Raw genomic sequence first — 26,873 nt, 5'->3', positions numbered from 1 at the left:
GGAAGTCCATTTGGTTCTTGATGGGTCCTATTTTGTGTTTTCTTTTAGTACCTACTTTTGTTAGTAAACGATTTTAAGGAGCTTTTTAAATATGAACTGCTATACAGATTCCTTCTAATAAGTTTCAAGACGTCATGTAGTTAAATCTTTTTTAAGGTATGTGGAGAAAGAGAGATGTTTTTACCCAGAGGTTGCTGTGAAAAGACCAAAGAGAAGAAGGTGATAGCTTTTAGACTTCCAGAGTCTAGTCTCTTTCCATCAAAAAGACCATTGTGAATTCAGACAGTGAAGGCAACTGTCTGTGATTGAGCACAATAAATTGTAGCATTTAAATCAACACCGGTAGTGAACACATACTGATTTCTATGAGTACCTGTTTTCATGGGAATTTATATACCGCCATCTCTACACATTCTTCTTTTAGAGCTGAATGTGAACCAAATAAGTTTTTCAACCATGCTTAGTTCTTGCCTGGAAAATCCCATGGACGGAGGGGCCTGATGGGCTGCAGTCCATGGGGTCTCTAGGAGTCGGACACGACTTCACTTTCACTTTTCACTTTCATGCATTGGAGAAGGAAATGGCAACCCACTCCAATGTTCTTGCCTGGAGAATCCCAGGGACGGGGGAGCCTGGTGGGCTGCCATCTATGGGGTCGCACAGAGTCAGACACGACTGAAGCGACTTAGCAGCAGCACCAGCAGCAGCAGAGAGTGCTGGAGGCTTGAAAACAAGATGCTTTTCTGAATGTGAATGCTACTCTCATCTCTCTAATAAACACGAGCTATTTAAAGGTGTTTGTTTAGCAACTGTATCACCTGTTAATGCTTGCCATAAAGGAAGCTGTGTTTGATTTTTCTTTTAATGTGCCCAGATACAGGTAATAGAGTCATAATTAGAGACTTGTCAATTTAATTTCATAAATATATTGTTGTTCAATCTCTAAGTCATGTCCGACTCTGCAACCCCATGAACTGCAGCATGCTAGGCTATCCTGTCCTTCAATATAATAAATGTACTAGATTTATTTATCTATAATATATACAAATCAATGTATTAAATTTAACCAAATAGACATTTATATATATGTAATAGATATAAATAAATTATTATATTTAACCAATTAGGTAATAAAGCTGGTCACAAAAGCTACAAAGAAAGAATTGATTATAGAAATTAATTTTCAATATTTAACTCTAAGAGTATTTCATTATCTTGGACAATACTTGCATAGATGACCAGAAACCAAGATGTTTTCCCATGAACAGCTGCTTTGGGATCACATCATTCAGATTAACATTCAGAATTGGAAAGAGAGAAAATTACATTTCCTGTGAGGTCTACACCTCTGCAATCCTCTAAGCCATTTGGAATCAAAACCAACCCCCCCCCCAACTCTCACCCTCCTACCCTGCCCCCGCAACTGCTTTGATCTGAATTGCTGTTATTTGAGGAGGACTGAGTTCTGTAACTTCCTCCTTCATGTTCCTTAAATTGGGCTCCATAGATGTCTGCAGTGCTCTTAGAAGAAACAGTTTGGATAATGTTGCCTGAGTGAGTATTAATTTGAAATAGTGCCTATAAATCATTGCCTTTTTAGGAAATAGCAAAAGCACGTTATATGAATGACTATTTAAAACCACAATAATGTCATCCTCAATGGCTGGGTCAATCAAAATAACCAGAAAAAGCCAAATTCAATACCTGAATAAAAACTCTTAGATACAATACAGTGTGAATTAAAGCATGCAAACCAGTTTATCCCTCTTTCTACAACAGATTAATTCATGAAAATGTGTGAAATACAAATTTTGTTATCCAAATTCTGTTTTTAAAGCCTTATCTAATTTTTGCATGTTGCTTTACAATTTTAAAAGCATTGAATATATGCTTTCTTGGATAAATGTCTCTCACCAACTCTGTTAATAGGTGGAATTATGGGAAATAAATGTAGGTAATTTGTCAAGACATACAGAAAGTAGTAGAGTTGGGGGCCTCAGATTATTTCAGTTTAAAGAAGATACCCATGTCCTTTTGTGATGTAAACAAGTCCTTTGAAATAAAGGCATGACCTAATTTTCCATGTTAGAAAATACGAATTTTTATGTTGGATTTATTTAAAGCAGTATGTACCTGCATGTATAACATGTTTTTGTTGCTTTCTTATTTCTGTTTTTGGAGAAGGGCATGGCTGAGTTATATGCTCAGTAGTCATATTATTATGTGTTTTATCCTCTGAGTGAACAGAAAATAATGATTTGCCTTAAAGAGATTTGTTTCCATCCTGATTAATATTTTTTAATTCCAGCCAGTTCAAAATATTTTTTAAATCTTAGATCACAGCTGCTAATTCATTAGTCCCCTATACTGATCTCAAACTCATGACTGCCTAGGCAAATTAATGTGCATTATTTATTGTTTAAGATTGGCCTTTTAACCATAGAAACTATCTATTGAGCCATCCTGCAGTTTGAATATCGAGAGTTACAACTTTCCTTGCACAGGAAGAGAGTCTGTGGTTTAAAGATCTAATCTTATTTTATTCCCTGTTAACAACTACCTTGTAGTTATTTTGGGAACCAGTAAATCAGTCTCAATTCATTCATCTGAAAATAGAAGAACTTCCTTATAAGGATTTATGTCAACAAATAAAAAACTTACAGAGTATTTGGAGTTGTCCAGGTAAAGGTTCTAGAGGAAAGAGAATGATTGTTTTGTTCTCATAAAAAACTGATGATAATTCCTCCAGGGATTTGATAAATGACAATTTCAGAAGAGCCACAATACAATCAAATAGTTGAGATCAATAGTAAAGATCAGTGGAAAGGATGAACCCAGAGTTCAAACCTGATAGTAAGTCTCTTTGCAATTTAAAGCAAGTAATTTAAGTTGGCTTTGAGCAAACGCCCTCTTCCAACCACACAAGAGAATTCTCTACACATGGACATCACCAGATGGTCAATACCAAAATCAGATTGATTATATTCTTTGCAGCCAAAGATGGAGAAGCTCTATACAGTCAGCAAAACAGGACCAGGAGCTGACTGTGGCTCAGATCATGAACTCCTTATTGCAAAATTCAGACTTAAATTGACAAATGTAGGGAAAACCACAAGACCTTTCAGGTATGACCTAAATCAAATCCCTTATGATTATAAAGTGGAAGTGACAAATAGATTCAGGGGATTAGATCTGATAGAATGCCTTAAGAACTATGGATGGAGGTTCTTGACATTGTACAAGAGGCAGTGATGAAGACCATCCCCAAGAAAAAGAAATGCAAAAAGGCAAAATGGTTGTCTGAGGGGGCCTTACAATTAGCAGTGAAAAGAAGAGAAGTGAAAAGCAAAGGAGAAAAGGAAAGATATACCCATTTGAATCTAGAGTTCCAAAGAATAGCAAGGAGAGAGAAGAAGCCTTCCTCAGTGATCAATGCAAAGAAACAGAGGAAAATAATAGAATGGGAAAGGCTAGAGATCTCGTCAAGAAAATTTGAGGGAACATTTCATGCAAAGATAGGCACAATAAAGGACAGAAATGGTATGGACCTAACAGAAGCAGAAGATATTAAGAAGCGGTGGCAAGAATACACAGAAAAACTATACAAAATAGATCTTCATAACCCAGATAATCACAATGGTGTGATCACTCACCTAGAGCCAGACATCCTGGAAATGAAAGTGGGCCTTAGTAAGCATCACTACGAACAAAGCTAGGGAAGGTGATGGAATTCCAGTTGAGCTATTTCAAATCCTAAAAGATGATGTGGTGAAAGTGCTCCATTCAATATGCCAGCAAATTGGGAAAACTCCACAGTGGCCACAGGACTGGAAAATGTCAGTTTTCATTACAATCCCAAAGAAAGGCAATGCCAAAGAATGTTCAACCTACCACACAGTTGCACTCATCTCACATGCTAGTAAAGTAATGCTCAAAATTCTCCAAGCCAGGCTTCAACAGTATGTGAACCATAAACTTCCAGATGTTCAAGCTGGATTTAGAAAAGACAGAGGAGCCAGAGGTCAAATTGCCAACATCTGTTGGATCATGGAAAAAGCAAGAGAGTTCCAGAAAAACATCTATTTCTGCTTTATTGACTATGACAAAGCCTTTGACTGTGGGGATCACAATAAACTGTGGAAAATTCTGAAAGACAAAGGAATACCAGACCACCTGACCTGCCTCTTGAGAAATCTGTATACAGGTCAAGAAGCAACAGTTAGAACTGAACATGGAACAACAGACTGGTTCCAAATAGGAAAAGGAGTACGTCAAGGCTGTATGTTGTCACCCTGCTTATTTAACTTACATGCAGAGTATAACATGCAAAATGATTGGCTGGATGAAGCATAAGCTGGAATCAAATTGTTGGGAGAAATATCAATAACCTCAGATATGCAGATGACACCACCCTTATGGCAGAAAGCAAAGAAGAACTAAAGAGCCTCTTTATGACAGTGAAAGAGAAGAATAAAAAAGTTGGCTTACGTTCAGAAAACTAAGATCATGGCATCCAGTCCCATCAACTCATGTCAAATAGATGGGGAAACAATGGAAATAGTGGCAGACTTTATTTTGGGGGACTCCAAAATGACTGCAGATGGTGGGTCACTGCAGCCATGAAATTAAAACACTCTTGCTCCCTGGAAGAAAAGTTATGACTATCCTAAACAACATATTAAAAAGCAGACATTTACTTTGTCCGTCTAGTCAAAGCTATGGTTTTTCCAGTAGTCATGTATGGATGTTGTACCATAAAGAAAGCTGAGCACCAAAGAATTGAAGCTTTTGAACTGTGATGCTGGGACTCTTGAGAGTCCCTTTGACTGCAAGGAGATTAAACCAGTCAATCCTAAAGGAAATCAGTCCTGAATATTCATTGGAAGGACTGATGCTGAAGCTGAAACTCCAATACTTTGGCCACCTGATGCAAAGAACTGACTCATTGGACAAGAACCTGATGCCAGGAAAGATTGAAGGTGAGAGGAGAAGGGGATGACAGAGGATGAGATGGTTGGATGGCATCACCAACTGGATGGACATGAGTTTGAGTAGGCCCCCGGAGTTGGTGATGAACAGGGAAGTCTGGCGTGCTGCAATCCATGGGGTGGCAAAGAGTCAGACACAACTGAGCAACTGAACTGAATTTAAGTTTCCCTCTTTTAAAGGGATATGATAATAGCTAACTCTGCATCACAAAGTATAAAATAAAATAATTTGAGTTCCTTAAAAGTAATCTTGCAGTTTAAGGTGTTAATCCGTGTTGCTTTAAAAAGCCTTACCACCCACAGCAACAATGTTGAGTTAAGAATGTAAGCCAAACATTTAGCCTCCTTTCCCACATGGGTGGGACTCTTCCTTGCAGCATTACCTCCCTGGTAGTCGGGGGTGGGGGTAGGGGCGAGAGAAGGAACAGTGAGACCTGAGTTAGGGACTACAGACAGCCTGAGCAGGAACCTCAGGCAGACACTGAGAGCTGAGTACTTAAGCCTCTCACAGCTTTTGATATGGGTTCGTACAGAAGATTTTCCTTTCAGTGTCCAAGTTCTAGGCTTCTTCTGACATTGAAGTTAAAAACTAAGAGGCTGCCTGACCTTGTGCTAACTCTTGAGAAGAAATCAAGCCCCTGGAAACAGCTGTCTGCTGCTGCTGCTGCTAAGGCGCTTCAGTTGTGCAACCCCATAGACGGCAGCCCACTAAGCTCCTCCGTCCCTGTGATTCTCCAGGCAAGAATACTGGAGTGGGTTGCCATTTCCTTCTCCAGTGCATGAAAGTGAAAAGTGAAAGTGAAGTCGCTCAAGTCATGCCCGACTCTTAGCGACCCCATGGACTGCAGCCTACCAGGCTCCTCTGTCCATGGGGTTTTCCAGGCAAGAGTACTGGAGTGGGTTGCCATTGCCTTCTCCAAACAGCTGTGTACCTTTGCTCAACTCCCCTGATCTTTAGGGTGATACTTACAAGCCTGTAGCTGTCTTCCCCAGGACCCCTTGAGGCCTGAAACATGTTTACTAGCCAGATTATTTGGCTCCAGGAAATAAAACACATGTACAAAAATAATCTGGGATGGATTCTTACTTTTTTAGCTTTTTGGCAACAACACTCTCCATTCCACCTCTCCCTCAAAGTAACTTGCGAATATATTTAGTTAGACTCTAACAATTTATTGGGAAAGTATGTTGGTATGTTCTAGTTGTATTGGAAAGGGTCTACCTGTGTTATTTTATTACCAACATCTTTCACGAGTCTCTGAAGCCTAGAAGAGTTAATTTAGTATTGTATTTTTCCTCTAATTTCTAAAAGAATGCTATGTGACAGTAATTTTGGTTAACAAGAAATTAGAAATTACCTAAGTTTTAGAGATATTTGATTATTTTGATTAGTTTTTTGGCTTTTTTTATTTTTATTTTTTTGCAAGCAGTGGGAGATTACAAAAGAACTGATTAAAACACTGGAAGCTTTTTAAGACATTTGAAGCTCAAAGAGTATTTTAAGATGTGCCCCAGTTAGAGTCTGACACAACTTAGCAACTAAACAACAACAAATTTACTTGAGAGTCCCTGTAGTCTCCACAGACCGGGGCAGGAAGGGCTTGTCTCCTGTGCAGCATTTGCAGGAACAGGCTATCTGTTAAACCCCAAACTAAGAACCAGTCATCAGTTCTTTTTTGGTGTGGAAGTGGATTCCCTCTCCTGCCTAACTCTCACATTGCCTAATGCTGCAGGCCCAAGAGTTGGCATTTTTCAAACTGACCCATGTTTGGTCTGAATACATTGACCCATTATATTTGTTGCCTCACCTACATTTTCTCAGGAAACTTCAGAGTTGCTGCCGTGGGTATTCCTCTTAACTTACAGAAACTGAACTTTTATAGTACAGACCATGTAAGCCAACTGAGTGATTTCCAAATTCTTCAGGATTGTAATAAACGTTTAGATTTTTGTGAAAATCTCCTCTCTCCTTTCTTCCCTTTGCTCAAAAAAAGTTTTAATTTTATTTTTAATTCAGCTTTTATTTTGAAAAGCTTGTGAAGGATGTTGCCAGAACTTGTGATCATTTGCCACATCCCAGGGTCATATTAACCTTGCCTTGTATTGCATGCATGCTCAGTTGTGTCTGATTCTGCAACCCCATGGTCTCTAGCCTGCCAGGCTCTTCTGTCCATGGAACCTTCTGGCAAGAATACTGAAGTGGTTTGCCATTTCCTACTCCAGGGGATCTTCCCAACCCATGGATCGAACCCGCATCTCTTGCATCTCCTGCATTAGCAGGCAGATTCTTTACCATTTCGTCACCTGGGAAGCCCCATGTTAACCTAACACTGAAAAACACTAACATAAATCTAATACTTGTCACTGACTTTAATTACTTAAATTTAAAATATACTATTGTTATATATTCTTGCCTCGAGAATCCCATGGACAGAGGAGCCTGGCAGGCTACAGTCCATGGGGTCACAAGAGTCGGTCACAACTTAGCAACTAAACCACCACCACCACTGATTGGCCCACTTATTTTGTTTGCTTTCAGGAAATCTTCACCGAACTAGCAGTGTTCCTGAATATGTCTACAATCTACACTTGGTTGAAAATGATTTTGCTGGTGTGCGTTCCCCTGTTACTAAAACCTATGACTTACTAAAGGTAGGATACCAAAGAATAGAACCATAGTTATTAGAATACCAAGTAAACATTTTTAAATTTCTATGGGTTATTTTTTAACGTGTACCGTTCTCAAGTATTACCATTTCCTAAATGTATTATAAGAAGATTGGTTTTGTGTGGACATCATGGAAAACTGGAAACTTTAAACAGTATCAAATCCTGGTGCGGATAACTAGACAACCAAGTCTTGTTAAAAACAGATTTTACCCAGAAAGGAGCCGACTTTCTCCGTGTGATTTAGAGAAACCAACATCTTGTGTAATAGTCCTAGGATAATTGATCTTCAACAAAGATGAAAACTGATTCATGCCTCATTTAAATTTTATTTCTCTTTTGTGCAGACAGGCACAGCTCCCACTTATGAAGGTCGCTGGGGAAGAGGAACTTCGCAGTACAGCTCCCAGAAGTCGGTGGAGGAAAGGTTCTTCAGGCAGCCTCTAAGGAGACTTGAGATTTCCCCAGACAGCAGCCCTGAGAGGGCTCAGTACGCACACAGCGAGCACCAGTACAGCCAGAGAAGCCAGGCCGGCCACACCTTGAGGCACCAGGAGAGCAGGAGGTCCACGCTTCTCGTGCCACCTCGCTATGCCCGCTCAGAAATTGTAGGTTTCAGCCACTCCGGGGCGGTGGGCAGACAGCGTCACTACGACACCTACAGCAGGCGCTACCAGTACGGGTCCGTGAACGAAGCTGATTTTGACGGCGCCCCTGTCCACCCGGTAGTGCTTACCTACCCCAGGCCTGGGACCAGCCACAGCCTGGGCAACCTCCTGGAGAAGGAGAACTACGTGACTGCGGGACTCGCCGCGGGGCAGGCCAGGCCGGCGCCCATGCCGCCGGGCACGCAGGGCCGGGCAGAGCGGTCGTCCTGGCATCAGAGCTCCTTCCACAGCACCCGCACACTGAGGGAGGCCGAGGCGGGCGGGAGGAGGCCGCACATGACCGTGGGCCAGGTGGCGGCGGGAGGAAGTGGGATCATGCTCGCCGCCGAGAGAAGCACTTTCACCGAGGCCCAGTCTGGGTGAGTCCCCTTCTCAATCTGCTGCGCTGTCAGTGCCAGCACATTCTGTTCCCACAGCCCTTAACTGCGTGAGCTGGCGCTTCTGGGGCTGCAGAGAAAGGCTTCCAGAGATAAGTGATTAAAATAATGACTTCTCAGGCCGCTGCCTAATTGACAGATTAGCCTATTTACCTCAGGGACAGGGGCCAAGCTACCTGCTTGTATGGCAGCTCTGCGGGGAAATGTGGCTTTTAGTCCATCTGTTTCAAATTAGATGATGGCTAAAGGGAGGCCTGACCCCTTGGTTATGTGAAAATCTGCTTTGAATGGAGCTAACTCCAAAGTAGATGAAGAAATGGATAATTACATGCATTTTTCACAATCATTCCTTGAAATAAAGGAAGGAAAAAGGCAAAAATGTTTATTCCCGGTGTTAAAAGTGAACCACGAATGCTCTTTTGATAACACTACCGAAAAAGGAAGTGCTAATCAGAGGCAACTAATTTCTAAATGTCTCTTTTCCTTTGATATACCTGATAATTTTATTCAATATTATTTGACTCTAGTATAAGGGATTTATCGGAGTTTTTGTTTTGTAATACTGAATAATTAAAATACTTGAAGTTTCAAAGTCATTCCTTTACCTCTCCTGTTTACATTATGGCTTGACTAATCTAGTGTTTGGAACTTTAACTTTCATTCAAGTTTAATGCTGGAGCACAAATTTCATAAACTGAGGAACTCACTAAGAGAAAAGTTGAGAAATGGATGGATGATTACATTTAGTAACTACTAAAATAATGATGTATCATTATGGTAAAACATTAAATATTTGACTTTTTTTAAACCTGTGAAGTTGGTTAATGGAAATTATTACCTTTAATCATCCCTTTAAGTGAAATTGTGCAGTATACTCATTGATTAGGTAGGCACTGGTGAGAAAAGATTTTAGGGCTAATCTAATCTTGAAGCAAGAAATATTTTTTATAAAGCAAAATTAATATGAGACTTATAACATTTCTTTAGAAAGTAGATCTTTGTCAATATGGACACACTTATAAAAAGAAAAATGCATGAGGTAATTATTTATGGAGGGAAAAGCTGATCATTTCTTTTAAATTGATAATTCAAGATGTATTAAATGCCTGCTATGTTGTAAGATTTGTGCTTGGTCAGTTTTAATGAAATGATTCCAACAGTAACAGAACTATAGCTTCACCTTCTGCACAGCTGGCACTCTTCTCTTCTTCCATCTCTGTCCTCATGCTTCCACCACTTTGTCACTTCCCAGGCTGCCATCCACTCACTGTAGTATGACTTTAGTCCCCAACATTTTTGAAATAGGCTCCCCACAGATCTACCAAAGGCTGCCCTAATGCTACATCTGAAGCAGACACATAATTAGCACCTGTATTAGTCTGTGGGCAGCATTTAATAAACTGTGAAATTCTCTCTTCCCTGGGTAGTCAGGACACCAGCTTCTCCTGGTTTCTTCTAGCCATGCCTTAGTCTTTCCTGCAAGGACTTCTTTGCATGCCCGAGGAAGTTATCTTCATCAACCCTTCTGTTTTGGTCTTGGTGCTCTTCTAAAGGGGCCCTGCATACTGCACTTACATCCTGTGATTCCCAGTGTTTCATTTTCATCTCTGTCCTCTATCCTCAACTCTAAATTTGTGTGTATTTCTAACAACCTCATGGACTCAGTATGTTCAAAATTAAATTTATCAGCTCTTCCCTACCTTCTATTCCTGACCATCTCTTCATACTAAAGTCCTGTCATTTATAAACCTAGGAGTCATGCTTGTCTTTTCCCTTCATAGTCACATATCACCAAGCTATTATTTTTAACTCCTTAATGGGTTGTAAATTTTTACCCTCTTTCTGTCTCTATTGCATAGGTCTCTCTTCCTCTGGTCTTGTTCTCAACCATTCTCTAAAACTGTTAGAATGATCTTCCAAACTCTGATGATTCCTCTCCACAACTTATAATCTTCCCATAATTCCACCAAACCTTTGTGCTTTTTAGCATGGCACACAAGGCCCATGTTTCTACTTCTGCTTACACTCTAGTCTGATCTCTTTCTACTCTTTTTCACGCTTCATCATCACCATCCCCAAAAACACGCCTGAACACTCAAACCACCTTGAACCTCTTGCTTTTCTTGTTGTTCAGTTGCTAAGTTGTGTCTGACTATTTGCAACCCCATGGACTACAGCATGCCAGGCTTCCCTGCCCTTCACTATCTCCCAGGGTTTGCTCTAACTCATGTCCATTAAGTCAGTGATGCCATTCAACCATCTCATCCTCCATCTCCCTCCTTCTCCTCCTGCCATCAATCTTTCCCAGCTTCAGGGTCTTTTCCAATGAGACGGCTCTTCACATCGTGTGGCTGAAGTATTGAAGCTTCAGCTTCAGCATCAGTCCTTCCAGTGAATATTCAGGGTTGATTTCGTTAAGAGTTGACTGGTTTGATCCTCCTTGCTGACCAAGAGACTCTCAGGAGTCTTTTCTAGCACCACAGTTCAAAAGCATCATTTCTATGGCTCTCAGCCTTCTTTATGGTCCAACTCTCACATCCATACATGACTACTGGAAAACCATAGCTTTGACTATGTGGACTTTTGTCAGCAAATGGATGTCCCTGCTTTTTAATATGCTGTCTAGGTTTGTCATAGCTTTTCTTCCAGGGAGGAAGCATCTTTTAATTTCATGGCTGCAGTCACAGTGATTTTGGAGCCAAAAAATGAAATCTGTCTCTGCTTCAATTTTTTTCCCCTTCTATTTGCAATGAAGTGATTGGACTAGATGCCACAATCTTCGTTTTTTGAATGTTGAGTTTTAAGCCAACTTTTCACTCTCCTCTCTTATCCTCATCAAGAGTCTCTTTAGTTCCTTTGTGCTTTCTGGCATTAGAGTGGTATCATCTGCATTTCTGAGCTTACTGATATTTCTCCCTGCAGCTTTTATTCCAGCTTGTGATTCATCCAGCCCAGCATTTCTCATGATGTACTCTGCATATAAGTTAAATAAGCAGGGTGACAATATACAGCCTTGATGTATATTCCCAATTTTGAACCAGTCCATTGTTCCATGTCCAGTTCTAACTGTTGCTTCTTGACCTGCATACAGGTTTCTCAGGAGGCAGGTAAGGTGGTCTGTTATTCCCATCTCTTGAAGAATTTTCCACAGTTTGTTGTGATCCACACAAAGGCTTTAGCACAGTCAATGAAGTAGAAGTAGATGTTTTTTGGAACTCTCTTGCTTTTTCTATGATCCAACAGATGTTGGCAGTTTGTTGTCTGGTTCCTCTGCCTTTTCTAAATCCAGCTTTTACATCTGGAAATTCTCGGTTCATGTATTATTGAAGCCTAACTTGAAGGATTTTGAGCATTACTTTGCTGCTGCTGCTGCTACTGCTGCTAAGTCACTTCAGTCATGTCCAACTCTGTGTGACCCCATAGACGGCAGCCCACCAGGCTCCCCCGTCCCTGGGATTCTCAGGCAAGAACACTGGAGTGGGTTGCCATTTCCTTCTCCAGTGCATGAAAGTGAAAAGTGAAAGGGAAGTCGCTCAGTCGTATCCGACTCTTAGCGACTCCATGGACTGCAGCCTACCAGACTCCTCCGTCCATGGGATTTTCCAAGCAAGAGTACTGGAGTGGGGTGCCATTGCCTTCTCCGATTACTTTGCTAGCATGTGAAATCAGAAGAATTGTATAGTAGTTTGAACATTCTTTGGCATTGCCCTTCTTTGGGATGAAAAGTATTGATTCACTTATTTTATTTCTTTTTATCTTTGTGCCTTCTTTTCTTTCCTTCCTTTCTTTCCCTCTTTCTTCCTTCTTTTCTTATCTACCTATCTAATCTATTTCTTCCCAGCAGCTATTTTTTGGCTGGCTAATCATGATTCTAGATTTACCTCATTTACCATCTGACCACTTACCTTGGCAACTAGGTGCTCCAGATAGTTGCACTGTGTGGGTGTCTCTACTACAGGATAATACATTGTGGTTATTCATTTACCTGTCTGCTCTCCCTCTAATTTCGAGTTATTGTTTTAATAGAGAAAATTTTATTACAATAATTAATCATGTTCCAAGAATAGAAGAAATACTTGGGATCAAGAAATTTAAAATAAAGGGCAAGAAATCTACTCTTGATGATTCCTAAAGTTGCCATCCTAGAGAACAGAAATCATAGAAATGACCACTTCTTGAAAATGTTGCTATGTATGGAAAGGAAAGGGGGTCAGGGATATTTCCTATAATGATCAAGGTGGCATCCATATCTGGTTCTCTTCCTCCTTTGATGTGTTCCATGGCTCATTTCAGTTCCCCAGCCTGCCCCCTGAGAACACATGCTCTGCTCTCCTATGCCTTGCAGTGTCTCACATTTCAAGCTCCATCTAGTGCCTATATATGGAATTCAATTTTTTTACAAAGTCCCACATGTGAAGAAGTGTTCTTTCACATTTGTGGAACATTCCTTATAGAATAGGAATAAAACTATACTCTCTAAAACTGTAATCCTGCATAATGACAGAAGATATTAAACAATGGGTCTTTGTTTCTAAAAGAAGAATGGCTGATCAGTTTCTAATGTAGCTGAAAATCAAAACACTGGAGTAGAAGATAGATAGTCAATAGCTGCTCTAAATCAGACTGTTGAAAAAGATTTAAGAAATAACTAAGTAAAACACTGTAATCAGTTTTATGAAAATATGATTTCTGTACATATAATGGACTGGTGGTTCAGCAAATGAATATTAGGTTGCTTCGCTGTACCCAGCACTTCTGTAAGCACCATAGAGATAAAAATTTAATGGGATATATGAAGGTCTAGAGAAGATCTGTGGAAGAAGGCAATGGCACCCCACTCCAGTACTCTTGCCTGGAGAATCCCATGGACTGAGGAGCCTGGTGGGCTGCAGTCCATGGGGGCGCAAAGAGTCAGACACAACTGAGCGACTTCCTTTTTAATTTTCACTTTCATGCATTGGAGAAGGAAATGGCAACCCACTCCAGTGTTCTTGCCTGGAGAATCCTAGGGATGGGGGAGCCTGGTGGGCTGCCATCTATGGGGTCACACAGAGTCGGATACAACTGAAGTGACTTAGCAGCAACAGAGAAGATCTATAAAGAAGAAAATAAGACACATCAAGTGCTAGATTGTACTAGTGTCTACAGGAATTCAGAAAACAAGAGTGATGCTTTTGCATCAGTTCAGTTCAGTCGCTCAGTCGTGTCCAACTCTTTGCAACCCCATGAATCGCAGCTCGCCAGGCCTCCCTGTCCATCACCAACTCCTGGAATTCACTCAGACTCACATTCATCGAGTCAGTGATGCCATCCAGCCATCTCATCCTCTGTCGTCCCCTTCTCCTCCTGCCCCCAGTCCCTCCCAGCATCAGAGTCTTTTCCAATGAGTCAACTCTTCACATGAGGTGGCCAAAGTACTGGAGTTTCAGCTTTAGCATCATTCCTTCCAAAGAAATCTCAGAGTTGATCTCCTTCAGAATGCACTGGTTGGATCTCCTTGCAGTCCAAGGGACTCTCAAGAGTCTTCTCCAACACCACAGTTCAAAAGCATCAATTCTTCGGCACTCAGCTTTCTTCACAGTCCAAATTTCACATCCATACATGACCACAGGAATAACCATAGCCTTGACTAGACGGACCTTAGTTGGCAAACTAATGTCTCTGCTTTTGAATATGCTATCTAGGTTGGTCATAACTTTCCTTCCAAGGAGTAAGTGTCTTTTAATTTCATGGCTGCAATCACCATCTGCAGTGATTTTGGAGCCCCCAAAAATAAAATCTGACATTGTTTCCACTGTTTCCCCATCTATTTCCCGTGAAGTGATGGGACCAAATGCCATGATCTTTGTTTTCTGAATGTTGAGCTTTAAGCCAACTTTTTCACTCTCCGCTTTCACTTTCATCAAGAGGCGTTTTAGTTATTCTTCACTTTCTGCCATAAGGGTGGTGTCATCTGCATATCTGAGGTTATTGATATTTCTCCTGGCAATCTTGATTCCAGCTTGTGTTTCTTCCAGTCCAGCGTTTCTCATGATGTACTCTGCATAGAAGTTAAATAAGCAGGGTGACAATATACAGCCTTGATGTACTCCTTTTCCTATTTGGAACCAGTCTGTTGTTCCATGTCCAGTTCTAACTGTTGCTTCCTGACCTGCATATAGGTTTCTCAAGAGGAAGGTCAGGTGGTCTGGGATTCCCATCTCTTTCAGAATTTTCCACAGTTTCTTGTGATCCACACAGTCAAAAGCTTTGACATAGTCGATAAAGCAGAAATAGATGTTTTTCTGGAACTCTCATGCTTTTTCCATGATCCAGCAGATGCTGGCAATTTGACCTCTGGTTCCTCTGCCTTTTCTAAAACCAGCTTGAACATCTGGAAGTTCACGGTTCACATATTGCTGAATATATTGGAGAATTTTGAGCATTACTTTACTAGCATGTGAGATGAGTGCAATTGTGTGGTAGTTTGAGCATTCTTTGGCATTGCCTTTCTTTGGGATTGGAATGAAAACTGACCTTTTCCAGTCCTGTGGCCACTGCTGAGTTTTCCAAATTTGCTGGCATATTGAGTGCAACACTTTCACAGCATCATCTTTCAGGATTTGAAACAGCTCAACTGGAATTCCATCACCTCCATTAGCTTTTTTTGTAGTGATGCTTTCTAAGGTCCACTTGACTTCACGTTCCCGGATGTCTGGCTCTAGATGAGAGATCACACCATCGTGATTATCTGGGTGGTGAAGATCTTTTTTGTACAGTTCTTCTGTGTATTCTTGCCACTCTTCTTAATATCTTCTGCTTTTGTTAGGTCCATACCATTTCTGTCCTTTATCAAGCCCATCTTTGCATGAAATGTTCCCTTGGTATCTCTAATTTTCTTGAAGAGATCTCTAGTCTTTCCCATTCTGTTCTTTTCCTCTATTTCTTTGCATTGATCACTGAGGAAGGCTTTCTTATCTCTTCTTGCTATTCTCTGGAACTCTGCATTCAGATTCTTGTATCTTTCATTTTCTCCTTTGCTTTTCAACTCTCTTCTTTTCACAGCTATTTTCATTAGGAGAGGGAGGCAAAGGTGAGTGACTGTGTCTCTGGTATGATCGCCAGTGAAGTTTGTGATGTAGAGCAGCACAGAACAGAAAAGATATTAACTTCCCTTCACATCTTCTTAGTTACCTGCTTCTTTAGTTCTTTGATTATTCAGGCCTCTTTCAACTATATCTTTCTTTCCATTTTTAACACCCCAGTTCACAACTTCATTGCTTCAGCTAAGACTTTTGTAACGCCCTCAAAACTGTCTCTAGAAACTCATATCCACTCTAAGGTCACCATTATAAAGCAGTGTTTTCATCACACCTAGAATCTTTGTGAGGTAGGAGGGTTTGCATTTCCTAAGCATCTGACAACACGAGGGAGCTCTTCATTCATCATTTGGTGTTTGCTTGACCTTCAGAGCTGTTCTGATATCTGTGAACCATCCTGGGGTAGGGCTGTGTTGCTATTGTCAGGAATGAGGTTGCTGAGGGAGTGCATATCAAAAAAAAAAGTATGTGTTTTTAATTTTTTCCTATAATTACTCATACCTGACCAATAATACTTTACACTGCTTCCTGTTTACATTTTTATGATGAAGATATTGACATCATATTAACATATTAACTAAAGTGGTTGAAAAGACTCACTATTGGAGAATACATTCAGTGGATAATGGAACCCAGGAATAACTGCTCATCCTGATCCTTCCCTCCCCAACCCTTTCTCCCAAGCCACATTTCTATAGGCTTCAAGAAATGTTTCATAAATGAGCAGAAAGGGAAGGAAGAGGGAAGAAAGGGAGGCAGAGAAGAAAGTAGGGAGGAGGAGAGAGAGATTGAAGGAAACCAAAAAGGAGCCTGCAGGGCCTTGCCTGGGTACAAAATTCCCTCCATGTCCCCTGTTTCTTGTTTGAAGAAAGGCTTTAGTCTCCTAGGCTTTCTCTAAGACCCAAAGAGCAAGAGCTTAAGCAGTTAATGATTAGAACTTGAGTCACAGGACTCCTGGTTCACCCTGAGGAATATAGATAACAATCTGACATGTATCTTAGAGTTGTTTTGCAGAAATTAGGATCCCTAATCATGGTGGATGGTGACTACATGCTCACCACCAGCACCTTGACCCCATACTGGTTAGAACCAGAAGGCTGAGTGTTAAGATTCCTGGAACATCATTCTGTTACCCCACTAGGAATCAATCAGAAGAATATCCACAAGCTGACTAGGCACCTTGCAACCCTCACCCCTAGTTTTCCTTTTAAATATCCTGTCCTGCCAGCCATCCTGTTTTTTGAGCGTGAGCTGCCCTTTCTCCTTGCTTGGTGTCCTATAACAAACACTGTACTTTCCTTCAGCACAACCCAGTGTCATTGGATTAGCTTTGCTGAGTGTTGGGTGAGCAGACTCCAATTCCATTGGGTTAAGAAGAGAATAGAGGAGGAAAGGAATAGCTTTAGCTGGGGATAGGAATACAGAAGGGATGATATTTGAATTGAGTCTTAAAGAATGATAAGAAATAGGTAGAAGGGTGGGCTTCCTAGAAACATCAGAGAGAGTGGCTTGTGAAGGGCATGCAGCATTTAGAGAAGGATTAAAAGTCGAGTGTGATTGGAGGAAGAGTTAGTCCATCAGGGGAGGGAGAGGAGATGGGGTGGAGGATGGCAAGAGAGGGAGCCAGACTGAGGTCAGAACATATGCTGTGCTATATGGTTAGACTTTACAGACAATAACAACAGAAAATTGTTGCCCTGACAGCTGTGGCAGACGTTCTTGTTGAGGAAGTCTTTGTTCTGTTTGGGAATTGTTTTTAGTGATAAATTGAAGTAGCATTAGGTTGGCTGGCAGTGAATGAAGAACTTCTTTGTGAATCATGTTCAGGAAAATAAAGGATTAGAGTAATGGAATTATTTGTTGGTTGGGAAATTTTGGTTTGGATGGGAAATTTTGTTGGGAAATTCAAACTTTCTTGAGTCATTTATGACTTATGAAATGGATTAATGGCTAAATCTTAAAAAAAGAAGTATTAAACAGAAGGTTATTCTTAGCTTATGAATGCTGTCTCATCAATTTAAACACCTATAGTGGTAGATGGTGAAAGACTTAAAATTTTTTTGACTTTTGATTTCCCTGTAATTGGAGTCCATGCCTGTGAAATATTTCCATCTTTTTAAAAGGGAGTTTATGTTAAATAAAAATGATTCAGATTCTAGTTTTAATGGTAATAGCCTACATTTTTACCAATTAAATTGCCTCCTGAGGCATAAAAGTTTAAAATATGAGATCATTATATAATTCTCAGTATAGATGCCAGAACTGCTTCATTTTTAATACCCTTATACTCATGAGGTAACAATTCTATGTTTGAACATGTGTTTCAGAAGCAGTGGGAATTAGTTTTTAGTCATGAGGCCTGTTACTCTTATCCTCTCACCTGTGCCACACCCATTCACACACAGACATGCCACTCACAACATAAAAATCCTCCCCTCAGTACATAGGTGCATGTATTGGTGGGTTAGCCTGATATAAGAGAGAATTTCTTCACTGTGCTTGCTAGCAGATGCTGGAAAATACCTTCCCATAATGTCTTAGAAGTCTCTGTTAACTGAAATGAATCAGTTGTGATCCTCTTTGACACTGAAGAGAACTCTAGGTCACTTTTAAGACATGTCTTTAGCCACAGTCCTAAGGTGGTGCCATCCTCAGTGTGGTTTCTCTGAGGTGATACTTTGTTGTTGTTGTTCAGCCACTAAGTCATGTCAGACTCTCTGTGGCCCCATGGACTGCAGTATGCCAGGCTTCCTTGTTCTTCAGTATCTCCTGGAATTTGCTCAAATTCATGTCCATTGAATCAGTGATGCTGTCCTAACCATCTCATTCTCTGCCCCCCTCTTCTCCTTTTGCCTTCAATCTTTCCCAGCATCAGGGTCTTTTCTATGAGTGGGCTTTTCCAATCAGGTGGTCACAGTATTAGAGCTTCAGCTTTAGCGTCAGTCCTTCCAATGAATATTCAAGTTTGATTTTCTTTGGAATTGACTCATTTGATCTCCTTGCAGTCCAAGGGACTCTCAAGAGTCTTATTCAGCACCGCAGTTCAAAAGCATCAATTCTTTGGCACTCAGCCTTCTTTATGGTCCAACTCTCACATCCATACATGACTGCTGGAAAAACCATAGCTTTGACTGTACGGACCTTTGTAGGCAAAGTAATGCCTCTGCTTTTTAATATGCTGTCTAAGTTTGTCATAGCTTTCCTTCCAAGGAGCAAGCATCTTTAAAATAAAATTTTTAAAATGAAAAAGGAAGTACAAATACACCTTGGTAATAGGCTGCCTAAACTTAGTCACCCTCCAGGCAGAAATAAAATGGGAAGGAGAATTAATGCCACTTTTGTGAGGCATTTGGGAGTTATTGTTTTATTCATAGCAATTTTATTTATTCTCTATAAATTATCTTCTCAGTATCAAACTATATCAGATTTCATCAATACTGTATGCATTTGCAATTAGTAGAGGACAAAGTATGTTACTTAGACTGTAGCTGAATGTCATTACAATGGTAACAGAATGTTTATAAAATCGTATTTAAAAGGGTCTTTTTATTAATATTATTCCATTTAATCATTATCTTTCCTGTTGGATTCTGTCATAACTTATTTTAACCAAACAAACTCAGTTTTCCTGGCTTATATTGTTATATACTACTGTATTCATTAAATAGTAGCACTTTTAGAATGCTTCTTTTAAAACTTATTCTCAGGTGTAATAACAGATTTTAAGCAGCTGTGAGAAAAATATAATAATTTTTGAGGGAAGGTATTTAACTTTCAGTATGAGATTACCAAGGTAGGGATAATTTTTAATTTCTGTGACCAAATTTCTTTTAAATTTCATGTCAGATACATTTATATTTCATGTGAGACATATATGTATCTTAAATAGAGAGAAGTTTCTTCTCAATTCAGTAGTGTCCTCAGAAGCTAGTCTGACCAGAAGTGGAGTGTTTCTGCTGCTGGATTCCTATACCTTCTGACCTCAGAAGCTAATTTTTCTTTCGCCTGAACAGGAGCCAAGGCTCAGATGTTCTAGGTGCTTCCTGATATTAGGCAGGTTATCCCCTGGAGGATCAAGTTGACAGGCAGGAGGGAGCAGGTTTGGAATCTTGCTGAATCTGTGATTGTTTGTCTAGGAATGTAGACACGGAGATGACTCTGGAGCGAGCAGTGAGTATGCTTGAGGCAGACCACACGCCACCGTCCAAGATTCCTATTGCAGCTACTTTCATACAGCATGAGTGTTTCCAGAAATCTGAAGCACGGAAAAGGGTGAGTATATCATCTCAAGTCTGGTGCAAAACAAGCATACTTTCACATCTATTATGGTGATCCTGCAAACTGAAACCAAATTTAATTTAACATTTGAAATTATTGAATTATTTGTGGGCTTCCCGGGTGAATCAGCTGGTAAAGAATCTGCCTGTAACGTGGGAGACCTGGGTTTGAACCCTGGGTTGGGAAGAGCCCCTGGAGAAGGGAACGGCTACCCACTCCAGTATTCTGGCCTGGAGAATGCCATGGACTCTACAGTCCATGGGATCCCAAAGAGTCGGACACAACTGAGTAACTTTAGCTTTCATTTTTTTCATGTCAATCATAGCTTATTTTTTAAATTAATTAAATAATTAAAAATAATCTTTTATTGAGACCTTTTAATCTAAAAGGAAATATACACTGATGACCAAAAAAATTTTCTGCAGTCCAGAAAATTAGAGCATAAATGACTACGTGTACCTCTCCCTTCTTTGTCTGACCTTTCCCTTTAGAACCATCTCCAGAGATAATTGTTTATAGCAGTCTGTGTATTTTCAGGGTTTTTTTGAGAGAAGAGGGGCGAGAGAGAAAATGAGTGTACATTTTAGGCTATTGTTTTCTATATTTAAAAAATATATTAAATGTGAGCAATGTGTTCTAAGTTTTTATTTTCCTTAAACAGTTTCTTTAACATTATAACAATGACTCAATGAATAGCTTTATGCATATATCTTTTGGCATTTCTACCAGTGTTGCTATAGGACAGATCCTCTAAGGTGGAATCAATAGGTCACTTTGTTTTAAATGATACATTTGTAGGGGGAAAAAATCATAGTTTAAAAAGGTACGCAGTGAATAGAAGTTTTTCTCCTGCTCCAAACCCCAGTCTAGGCCTCCATCTCCCTCTTTTTCTTTCAACCTCCCATTCTCTGTCTTCCTCCACCCCTCCTTCTCTCTTTGTCTCGCACATCAATTTTAAGGTATCTTTCCAGAGATAGTTTATGCATGTAGAAGCAGGTATTGGATGGGTTGATTGAATATCCTTTTTGTTTTAAAATAAAATCACAAATGGTAACAGGTTACTTACAATACTCAGTACTTTGTTTTAATTTAACACTGTATCTTGGAAATCTTCAGTATATATTACCCCTACCTTCATTCTTTAAAACTGCTACCTACATAGATTTTTTTTTAATTTATTTCTTTTTAATAAGAGGATAATTACAATATTGTGTTGGTTTCTGCTATACATCAACGTGAATCAGCCGTAAGTATACCTATGTCCTCTCCCTCTTAAACATGCGTCCCACCCCATCCCACCCTTCTAGGTTGTCACAGAGCACTGGATTTGAGCTCCTTGTGTATTTTACATATGGTAGTGTATATGTTTCAGCGTTAACTCTCAATTCATCCCACCCTCACCCTCCTCTACTGTGTCCTCAAGTCTGTTTTTTATGTCTGTGTCCCCTTTGAAGTGAAGTGAAGTGAAGTGAAGTCGCTCAGTCGTGCGACCCCATGGACTGTAGCCTACCAGGCTCCTCCCTCTATGGGATTCTCCAGACAAGAGTACTGAAGTGGGTTGCCATTTCCTTCTCCAGGGGATCTTCTCGACCCAGGGATCGAACCTGGGTCTCCTGCATTCCAGGCAGACGCTTTAACCTCTGAGCTATGCAGGTCAGGAAGCTGCCCTGCAAATAGGTTCACCAGTCCCATCTTTCTAGATTCCATATGTGTGTGTGTGTGTGTGTGTGTGTGTGTGTGTGTGTATTAATTAAAACTGCTACATAGATTTCTCTTGTGTAAATGCACTAATTTTGTTTGTTCTGTTTTTTAACAGTTTTATTAAGGTTAAAAATGACAAAATTTTAGATACATGTTTTGATACAGTGAAACCATCATTACAATCAATACAGTGAGCAAATTTATTACCTCCAGAGTTTCCTTGTACCCCTTGGTAATCAGTACATCCTACCCCTCCATGACCCACTTCCCATCCCCAGGCAGTCAATGATCTGCTTTCTGTTACTATAGATTAGTTTAATTTTCTAGAATTGTATATAAATGGTATCATAGAGTAAATATGCATTTTTTTGTCTGAATTCTTTTACTCAGCTTAAATCTTTTATGGTTGTATGTATCAAAAGGTGTGGGTATATGTGTGTGTGTGTGTGGGTGAGTAGTATTTTGTTTTGTGGTTACCATAATGTGTTTATCCACTTACCTGTCGATGGGCATTTGAGTTTTGGCTATTACAAATAAAGCTGCTATGAACATATGTTTACAAACAAATGTTTTAATTTCTCTGAGGTAAATACCTTGGAGTAGAATACCTGGATGATATCGTAGTTGTTCGACTTTTTAAGGATTTGCCAAACTGTTTTACAAAGTAACTATACCATTTTACATTCCCATTAGCGATGTATGAGAGTTCTAGTTCCTCTATGTCCTAACACTTGATATGATCAGTCTTAATTAGAGGCAAAATGTAGTAGTTTTTCATTGTGGTTTTAATTTGCATTTTCCTAATGACTAATGTTGAGCATCTTTTCATTTGCTTGTTATCTATATATTGATACCTTCTTTGGTGAAATGTGTTTTCAGATCTTTTGCCTGTTTTTTTTATTTAGGTCTTCTGTTTTATTATTAAATTTTGATATTTCTTTATAGATTCTGGATATAAGTCTTTTTTCATATGTATGATTTGGAAATATTTTCACTCAGTTGTGTTTTGTTTTTTCATTCTTTCAGCAGTTTTAAATTTTGATGGAGTACAATTTATCAGTTTTTTCCTTGTGGATCACACTTCTCATGGTGTATCCAAGAAATCTTTCTGTTCTCAAAGGTCACAAAAATAATCTCCTATATTTTCTTCCAGAAGTTTTTTTAAGTATAAGACTTTATAGTTGAATAGTCCATTTGTGATTAATCTTTGTACATATTGCAAGATGTTTACCAAAGTTCCTTTTGTTAAAACATGTATATCAATATATGCAATTGTTTAGGCAGGATTTGTCAAAAACGTTATCCTGAGTTAGTTTTGTACTTCTGTTGAAAAGGAATTAATCATATACATGAGTTTAATTCTGGACTATGCATTCTATCCCATTGACCCCTATCTTTATACAAATACCATACTGTCTCAATTACTATAGTTTTATATTAAGTCTTGAAATTAGGTACTGTTAGTCCTCTGACTTTGTTTTTTTTTTTCAAATTATTTTGGCTGTTCTAGGTTTTTTTGCAGTTCCATTTGAATTTTAGAAATAAACTTGTCAATTTCCATATTTTAAAACCAACTGTTGGGATTTTGTTTTGAGGTTGCATTGAATCTATAGATCAGTCTGTGGAGAACTGACATCTAAACAAGTCTTCTGACCTCTGAACATGGTATATTTTGCCACTTATGTTGGTCTTTAGTTTCTCTCAGCAGTGTTTTTTGGTTTTTACTCTAGAGATCTTTCATGTCTTTTGTCAGATCTGCCCCATATTTCTAGATGCTTTTATAAATGGTCATGGTTTTTTCATTTTAATTTTTGATAGTTTCATGATAGTAGATAGAAATTCAGTTCATCTGTTGATTTTGTATGTGTGTTATTACTAAATTTACTTATTAGCTCTTATAACATATTTGTAGATTCATCATATTTCTACATAGAAGATCATACCAGCTACAAATAAAGACAGTTTTTTTCCTTTCCAGTCTTCTTTGATTTTGTGCTGGCCAGCCCCTCCAGTACAGTGTTAAAGAGAAGAGTGTATATGTTGTCCTGTTCCTGATCATAAGGGAAAGCACTCAGTTGTGCTTGCATTCTTAAGTATGATTTTTACCTGTAAGGTTTTTCAGTTGTTTTTTTTTTTTGAGGAATTTAATTTGGGGGATTTTTGTTGCTTTTCTTTTCTTTTTTTGGAAGAAAGGGAAAGGCTTGTACTTTAATATTCTTAATAACAGTTTTTCCTGCTTTTTGCTTTGTCTTTTGTGTTTTTTTAATTGAGATATAATTGGCATATAACATTAGTTTTAGATATACAATATAATGATACAATATATGAATGTATTGTACAGTGATCAGCACAATAAATCTGGTTACCATTCATTACCACACATAGTTATGAGGTTATTTTTGTCATGAGAAGTTTTAAAATCTACTGTCTAGCAACTTTCAAGTACGCAGTACCATATTATTAACTATAGTCATCAGGCTGTACATTACATCCCCGGAACTATTTATGTTACAGCTGTAAATTTGTACCTTTTGACCCCCTTCACCCAGTGTACCCTCCCTCAAACTCCCTCCCCAACCTCTGGCAACTGCCAACCTGTTCTCTGTATCTGTGATTTTGTATTTGTTTTCTTCTGTTTGTTTCTTAGATTCCAGATGTGAGTGAGATCATAGGGTGTTTGTCTGTCTCTGACTTATTTCACTTAACATACTGCCTTTAAGGTCCATCCATGTTGTTGCAGTGACAATAATTGCTTCCTTTTTATAGCTGAATAATATTCTGTGTATATATGGAATATATACGTGTATACACACATACACCATAACTCCTGTATCTACTCGTTCATCAGTGGATACTTAGGTTGTTTCCATGTCTCTATAAATAATGTTGTAGTGAACATGGGGATTCATATATCTTTTTGAGTTAGTGTTTTCGTTTCCTTAGGATAAATACCTATAATTAAAATTGCTGCATCATATGGTAGTTCTCAGTTCAGTTCAGTTCAGTCGCTCAGTTGTGTCCAGCTCTTTGAGATCCCATGAATTGCAGCACGCCAGGCCTCCCTGTCCATCACCAACTTCAGGAGTTCACTCAGACTCACATCCATTGATTCGGTGATGCCATCCAGCCATCTCATCCTCTGTCGTCCCCTTCTCCTGTCCCCAATCCCTCCCAGCATCAGAGTCTTTTCCAATGAGTCAGCACTTTGCCTGAGGTGGCCAAAGCACTGGAGTTTCAGCTTTAGCATCATTCCTTCCAAAGAAATCCCAGGGCTGATCTCCTTCAGAATGGACTGGTTGGATCTCCTTGCAGTCCAAGGAACTCTCAAGAGTCTTCTCCAACACCACAGTTCAAAAGCATCAATTCTTCGGTGCTCAGCTGTCTTCACAGTCTAATTCTCACATCCATACATGACTACTGGAAAAACCATAGCCTTGACTAGACGGACCTTTGTTGGCAAAGTAATGTCTCTGCTTTTGAATATACTGTCTAGGTTGGTCATAACTTTCCTTCCAAGGAGTAAGCGTCTTTTAACTTCATGGCTGTAATCACCATCTGCAGTGATTTTGGAACCTCAAAAAATAAAGTCTGACACTGTTTCCACTGTTTCCCCATCTATTTCCCATGAAGTGACGGGACCAGATGCCATGATCTTTGTTTTCTGAATGTTGAGCTTTAAGCCAACTTTTTCACTCTCACGTTTTCACTTTCATCAAGAGGCTTTTTAGTTCCTCTTCACTTTCTGCCATAAGGGTGGTGTCATCTGCATATCTGAGGTTATTGATATTTCTCCCGGCAGTCTTGATTCCAGCAGTGCTTCTTCCGGCCCAGCGTTTCTCATGATGTACTCTGCATAGAAGTTAAATAAGCAGGGTGACAATATACACCCTTGACGTACTCTTTTTCCTATTTGGAACCAGTCTGTTGTTCCATGTCCAGTTCTAACTCTTGCTTCCTAACCTGCATATAGGTTTCTCAAGAGGCAGGTCAGGTGGTCTGGTATTCCCATCTCTTTCAGAATTTTCCACAGTTTATTGTGATCCACACAGTCAAAGGCTTTGGCATAGTCAATAAAGCAGAAATAGATGTTTTTCTGGAACTCTCTTGCTTTTTCCATGATCCAGCGGATGTTGGCAATTTGATCTCTGGTTCCTCTGCCTTTTCTAAAACCAGCTTGAACATCTGGGAGTTCACAGTTGACGTATTGCTGAAGCCTGGCTTGGAGAATTTTGAGCATTACTTTACTAGCATGTGAGATGAGTGCAATTGTGCGGTAGTTTGAGCATTCTTTGGCATTGCGTTTCTTTGAGATTGGAATGAAAACTGACCTTTTCCAGTCTTGTGGCCTCTGCTGAGTTTTCTAAATTTGCTGTTCTACTTTTCATTTTTTGAGGAGCCTCCATACCATTTTCCAAAGTGTGCCAATTTACATTCCCACAAGTAGTGTACAGGGTTTCCTTTTCTCTACACCCTTGCCAGTGCTGTTATTTCTTGTCTTTTGGTAATAGCCATTCTAACAGGTGGGAGGTAATCATCTCATTTTGGTTTTGATTTGCATTTCCTTGAGGATGAGTGATGTTGAACATCATTTCATGTGTTTTTTGGCCATCTGTCTGTTTCTTTGGAAAAATGTCTATTCTTGCCCTCTTCTCATTTTTTAATCAGGTTGTTTGGATGTTGACTTGTATGAATTATTTGTATATTTTGTATATTAACCCCTTATCAGATGATTTGCAGTTATTTTCTGCCATTTATAGGATGCCTTTTTCATTTCTCTTAGATATTTTTTGGATGTCGGCCATTTGTAAAGTTCTTAGTGAATTTGATTTAGTGCTTCTGTTTTATGGTTTAGTATTTTGACCACAAGGAATGTAGAATCTTAGCTCCCCAACCAGTGATCAAACCCATACCCTTTGCACTGGAACATGTAATCTTAACCACTGGACCACTATTTCTGCTTTCGTTGCTTTTTTCTTCATGTGTCAAATCCAGAAAATCATCACCATTACCAAGGTCAAGGAGCTTATAGCCTATATTTTCAGGAGATTATAGTTTCAGGTCTTAACATTGAAGTCTTTAATCCATTTTCATTTGATTTTGGGGTATGGTATAAGA

The 26,873-nt window shown here is 39.4% G+C and overlaps 1 protein-coding gene across 1 annotated transcript in view; it reads left to right on the top strand.

The window, feature by feature from the left end:
• Positions 1–26,873, top strand: part of LOC120858547 (plakophilin-2-like) — a 92,060-nt gene that overhangs the window by 7,867 nt on the left and 57,320 nt on the right. Inside the window, exons 2-4 of the mRNA XM_040234675.1 lie at positions 7,528–7,640; positions 8,003–8,682; positions 19,916–20,051. Of these exons, the coding sequence (XP_040090609.1) occupies positions 7,528–7,640; positions 8,003–8,682; positions 19,916–20,051 (929 nt within the window). The remainder of the gene's footprint in view (positions 1–7,527; positions 7,641–8,002; positions 8,683–19,915; positions 20,052–26,873) is intronic.

Source organism: Oryx dammah, unplaced genomic scaffold, assembly GCF_014754425.2.
Source record: "Oryx dammah isolate SB20612 unplaced genomic scaffold, SCBI_Odam_1.1 HiC_scaffold_29, whole genome shotgun sequence".
NCBI classification, from domain to species: Eukaryota; Metazoa; Chordata; class Mammalia; order Artiodactyla; family Bovidae; genus Oryx; species Oryx dammah.
Note: the sequence above shows the minus strand (reverse complement) of the source record. Positions and strands in the feature narration are given on the sequence as shown.